Source organism: Melanostigma gelatinosum (assembly GCF_949748355.1).
Source record: "Melanostigma gelatinosum genome assembly, chromosome: 24".
In the NCBI taxonomy this organism is placed as follows: domain Eukaryota; kingdom Metazoa; phylum Chordata; class Actinopteri; order Perciformes; family Zoarcidae; genus Melanostigma; species Melanostigma gelatinosum.
Genome location: NC_136657.1, coordinates 11,415,303 through 11,421,679, shown reverse-complemented (window position 1 = coordinate 11,421,679; position 6,377 = coordinate 11,415,303). Strand labels below are relative to the sequence as shown.

Sequence of the window (6,377 nt, the reverse complement as noted above, 5' to 3'; positions counted from 1 at the left end):
CGTCCTCGACTCCGTCCTCTACACCGTCCTCTACTCCGTCCTCTACACCGTCCTCTACTCCGTCCTCTACTCCGTCCTCTACACCGTCCTCTACACCGTCCTCGACTCCGTCCTCTACACCGTCCTCTACTCCGTCCTCTACTCCGTCCTCTACTCCGTCCTCTACTCCGTCCTCTACACCGTCCTCTACTCCGTCCTCTACTCCGTCCTCTACACCGTCCTCTGAAGCGTCCTCTCTCCCTGGTTGTTGCTGTTCAGTCTTCGACAAAACCGGAGCCACGACTGCAGCGTCTTCCCGGACCAGATCCAGAAGCCGGACGTGATCCCGACGATCATGGTCATCAGGTACTTGATCATGAACACGGTGAAGTACGGCTTCAGCGGTGCAAAGTTCCCGGCGGGACACGGCACGGCAAAGTGCTTGCAGGTCTGCATGTGCCAGGTCCTCTCCCACCACGGCCTGAAGGCCTGCTCGTAGAAGCAGCAGGCGATGACGACGGTGGCGGGCACCGTGTACAGCATACCAAACACGCCGATCCGCATCATCAGCCTCTCCAGCTTCGCCGTTTTGGTGCCGTCGTGCTTCATGATGGTGCGGATGCTGAACAGCGACCTGAAGCCGGCCAGCAGGAAGGAAGTGCCGACGAAGAGGTAGACGAACAGAGGTGCCAGGACGAAGCCCCGCAGGGCGTCCACGTCGTAGATCCCCACGTAGCAGACTCCGGTGAGCAGGTCGCCGTCCACCTGTCCCATCGCCAGGATGGTGATGGTTTTAACCGCTGGCACCGCCCAGGCTGCCAGGTGGAAGTACTGGGAGTTGGCCTCGATGGCCTCGTGGCCCCACTTCATCCTGGCCGACAGGAACCAGGACAGGGACAGGATGACCCACCAGATGGAGCTGGCCATACCGAAGAAGTACAGGATCACGAAGAGGATGGTGCAGCCTTCCTTTCTGGTGCCCTGGGCCACCATCTTGTATCCGTCGCTGTTGAAATCACAACACACCACTTTGTCCTCCAACAGGAAGCCGGCAGCGTAAGCCAGCGCCACCATGAAGTAGCAGCCAGACAGGAAGATGATCGGCCTCTCCGGGTATCGGAACCGCCTCGTGTCCACCAGGTACGTGAGCACGGTGAAGAGAGTGCTGACACAGCACAGAATGGACCAGATCCCGACCCAGAGCCGGCCAAACTTCAACTCCTCCGCTCGGAAATACATCAGTCCGTTGGGTTTGGAGATCTCACAGGGGGCGCCGCAGTCCTTCACCCCCAGGAAACGGTAGTTGAGGTAGGAGGGCACCTGGAGCTGCCGGGGGCAGTAGACAAGCTGGTTGGGGGTCGGTTCTGAGGTGGGGTCGTCTAAGTCTGTCGTGTTCTGACCCACGCAGAGCTCCGCTCCATGAACCGGGAAGTCCTCGCAGCGGAGCCTTTCGGGCCACTGGAAGCCGAACTTGTTCATGAGGTCCTCGCATCCGAGCCGGGCCCGCTCACACAGAGACCTGCAGGGCGGGAGGGCCCGATCCAGAACCGTGCAGACCGGCACGTACACGGAGCACAGGAAGAACCTCAGGTCCACGGAGCACTGGACTTTAACCAGCGGGTAGAACTGGTGGACCTCCAGCCCGGCGTCCTCCTGGTTGGTGTGGCCCAGCAGGTTGGGCATGAAGGTCTGGTTGTAGGCCAGGTCACTGCAGAGCGGGACGGAGATGGACTGACAGAAACCGTGATCCGGGATGAAGATCCCCTTCTCACGCTGAGAGACGCACGGCGGGACGAGAAGGAGCGAGACCACCAGAATGAAGCCCGGGATCCAGACCCGCAGACCGGGTCTCTGTGCCACCATGATGTACGAGAAGACCAGAATCAGTACAAATAAAGTCCTGCTCCTGAACTGGTTTAATCCCTCTGAGTCTGGACCAGACCAGTAAAGTGAATCAAGTCCAGACCGGTGTGTGAGACAGGTCCAGTATGGGAATCAGGTCCAGTAGCTGAGATCTCTTCCTGTCTTCGTCTCCGTTAGAATAAACTTTCTCTTAATAAACGTCTCATCTCACTCAGACAGTTTCCAGCCCCCCCCCCCCTCCTCTCCTCTGAGGGGCGCCGCTGTTCTCGCTCGTGTCACCGCTGATTGGCCGAAGGAGCTGAAAGGGGCGGGGCGTCGGGCAGCAGTCCTCATCTATAATATTCATGTTTTTATATTCATTTAAGGAACTAAAAGTACAAATACCACAAAGTACAAATCCTTTAATGTACTGCTGTTCTAATGTATCAGAAGAGTATATAGTACTTCATTATGTATATACAATTACTACATTACTTTATTATTTTATATTCATTCTAATCTAAACCATTTCATGTGTTTTTCTTTGTGTTTATGTATTAATATTAAAAATATTAAAAACATTAACTCAGGACATTTACTCTAATTTTATCTGATACTTTTACAAATAAAAACACAACATATGATATGATGCAGTACTACTACAACATTTAAAACACAATATATAATATTCTATAATAAAGGATCCTTTATGAGTACTTTTACTTTAAATACTTTATTTAGCTGATAAAACTTATGTATTTTCAATTCAGGACTTTGTCATGAAGTATTTTTAGACTGTGGTACTTGTGTGTACTTTTACCAAAGTAAAGGATGTTAGTACTTGTATTATAAACGTAAAAGTACTTAAAGTGTTAAAGTACTCTGCATGAAAATATATTGTATCAAGTACAATTTTGAGGTACTTGTACTTTACTTGAGTATTCCCATTTTTACACTTCTGTTGTACATCTCAGGTACTTTTACTACTTTATAATACTTTTACATTTCTGGTCACATTAAAGGTTAATGAAGTATTTTAATAAATGTTTTAATGAAGATAAACTCATTTAATGAGAATTCAAATGAAACTAAATATGAATTTATATACAACATCAAATATATATAAATAATACATTATATATAAACTATATAAATCATGTATTATATATAATATATATATAATACATGATATATATATTATATATATATTTATATATTATATATATATCATGTATTATTTATATATTACACATATAATATATAAATAATACATTATATTTATAATATATATAAAAAACTAAAGTGTTCAAACTTTCCACTCAAAGCTACAAAGAGACACAAAACAACCTCAAACTGCTTTGAATATGTTTTACTGATATGATGACGTCACCATCTACATCATCAGACACAGGTCCGGTTCTGGGTCATGGTCTCTGCGGGTCTCTCTCCATGTGTGGGTCTGAGGTCCTGGGTCTGGGTCTCTGGGTGTCTGGGTTTCTTGGTCTGGGTCTGGTGGTCCCGTGGTCTCTTCCGGCGTGGGCGTCTGTAGTTCTGGGTCTGGGTCGTGGTCTCTGGGGGTCTCTCCTGGTCGTGTAACCCGTGCACGCAGAGCCCCTCTACCGGGAGGTCCTCACAGCGGAGCCTCTCGGGCCACTGGATCCGGGTCTGGTTCATGAGGTCCTCACAGCCGGACCGGGCCCGCTCACACAGAGCCCTGCAGGGCGGGATGGGCTGCTCCAGGACCGTGCAGACCGGTACGTACACGGAGCACAGGAACAACTGCAGGTCCCTGGAGCACCGGGCTCGAACCAGCGGGTCGAACCTCTGGACCTCCAGACCCGCGTCCTCCTGGCTGGTGTGGCCTAGCAGGTTGGGCATCACGGTGTGGTTGTAGACCAGGTCCCTGCACAGCGGGACGGAGATGGACTCACACGCGCCTCGAGAGTCGCAGTGCGGGACGAGGAGGAGCGAGACCAGCACCGGGATCCAGACCCTCAGACCGGGTCTTTGTGGCACCATGATGGACGAGGAGGAGACCAGAATCCACAAAAAAGAACAAACAAGGTCCTGATCCTGAACGTGTTGCAGACCAGCAAAGTGAACCTGGTCCTGAGCTCGCGAGCTCTGCATGTAGTTCTTCTTCTCGGGTTTCAAACAAGCGTTTCAGGAATTTAACTCTTTGAAGTCCAGTTTTTTTAGATGCTCAAAACATATTAATTTAATTATTTAAGTTTTATAAACGCAGAAATATTATTTAATTTATTTCAGCAACAAAATCTCATCTAGTTTAGGATGAAATTATCTGAAATTATTTTTTTATTTTTTATTTTGTTTTTCCTTTTTCTCTTAACTTGTTGTGTAGTTGTTTGTCATGTTTAATGTTCTGTGTTCTATATGCTCTCTTGCATTGTTAAAATAAAATATTAAAAAAAAAAAGATGAAATTATCTGTAATAACTGCTCATTTATGGTCATTCAAATATTAATTTGAAATCTTCTCCCTCCATCATCAGGAAGGAAGACTCCTCTGATTTAAACATACATACATACATATATATATATACATATATATATACATATATATATATACATATATATATATACACATATATATATATACATATATATATATACATATATATATATATATATACATATATATGTATACATATATATACATATATATATATACATATATATGTATACATATATATATACATATATATATATACATATATATATATGTATTTACATAAAGCAACAAAATGATTCCCACAGAATTTAAAACGATGTGAGAATAAAAAATAAAGTAAAATGTTTGAAGACAATAACAATAAAAATATAGTTTATAATATAAACAATTCTATATTTTACTAAAACTACTAAATTAATGTTTTTTATTAAGTTAAAAAACAATTAAATGGACAGAAATACATAATTTATACTAAATTAATCATATCAGTTTAAAGACATAAATGAGATTTTATTTATTTTCAACTATAACATCTCTAATGTTCTTTGATGTTAATTCAATTTAATGTTGATTATTTATAGTTTAGAATTAAAACATCTTGTTTTTCTTCAGTAGATTTAATAAATATTACATTGATCTGAATCTGAGTATTCATAAAACATATAAAGCTTTAAGTTATGTTCGCTAACTCAGCTAACGTTAGTTGTAGTATAATATATAACGTATAATATATAAACTATCTTCATAAGTTTATGAGGTGAAACAGAACAAAGTTTATCTTCACAGAATTATTAACACAACGTTTTGGTGAAAGTTGATGAAAGTTTGACAGATAAACAAGAACATCAGAGGCCCGATATCAAAGGGAGCATTTTGATTTATTTATATTTATTTATGATATTTATTTATGATAAACAAACATGGTTAAATATTCACTTTCTCTTTTATCTCTTTCGCGTCTCCGATCAATCAAACTTCTACTTTCTGTCAATCAAAACAAATAATTATATTTATGAAGATGTTTCTGTGAGAAAAGTTTCTGAAGTTGTTTGAATCTTAATTAAACTAATTCAACAAATAATATGTAAAATATTCTGAGAACAAACAAGAGAACAAAGAGGCCGACAGTTTGTTTCTGTGATACGACGTCAAGTCAAAGAAACAAGTGAAGAAGAGAACTAAAGATCATCAAAAACTATCCAATAGATTCACTTTGTGTTTAAAAACACACGTCTGTCACATTAGCATGTACGGCTAACTAGCGTGACATGCTAACGTCAGCATGTTTCTGGCACGTTTAGCTCGGATTAGTTCACAAAACTTCACGATAAGATAATTAATACTTTGGACATTTACACGACTAAAGAACTAAAGGTGAACAATTGTTCAGATAACATTGACATTAAACTTCCTTTTCATTATATTGTAAAAAAAGAAAAAAAGAAAAATACCGTAAAACACTGAAAACGGCAAAAAAAACATAAACGCCTTAAAACCGTGAAAACAATAAAATGTTTACAGCCTCTAAGACGCTGTAAATACACGGTAAAATACCGTAAAACAGTGAAAACAGAGAAACACTGTAAAACAGAAAACACGTAAGTAGTTTTTCTTACGTTGATCAGACAGATGTTGACAAAGAGGAAGAAGAAGAAGAAGTTTGTTATTTAGTTGTTTCAAGTAAAGTTTGACGGTGACTCTTAAATAAAATAAAACATTATTGTCTGTTTGTATTTGGCAGCTTGTCGACATTAAGATTCACTCATTATTCAAGAGGAGTGTCGGGGGGGTTCTTACTCATGAATAAATCCTCATGAATCTGAACAACGCTAACGAATGCTAACGAATGCTAAAGAGAGAATCGTTCAGACTGACGTCCCCGAGGACAGAAAATCATGAAGCGAACCTTTGCGATTTAAATCAACAAATACGGAGATTAAAGCAGATTTACATACGACAAGAACATGTAAACAAACCACAGCACTAGCTTAGTTTGAGCACTCAGCACATAGCTTCAGCACTTAGCTTAACTTCAGTGCTTAGCTTCAGCACTGAGCTTAGCTTTAGTGCTTAGCTTCAGCACT

General features: G+C 41.6%; 1 protein-coding gene across 1 annotated transcript; it reads right to left on the bottom strand.

Annotated features, from left to right (window-relative positions):
• Nucleotides 1–234: 234 nt before the first annotated feature.
• LOC306797513 (frizzled-7-A-like) lies at nt 235–1,842 on the bottom strand (the record flags this gene model as incomplete). Its single annotated transcript, XM_079296878.1, has 1 exon — nt 235–1,842. A coding segment is annotated over one exon (1,608 nt), but the record flags the coding sequence as incomplete, so codon positions are not given.
• Between the last annotated feature and the right edge of the window lie 4,535 nt (nt 1,843–6,377).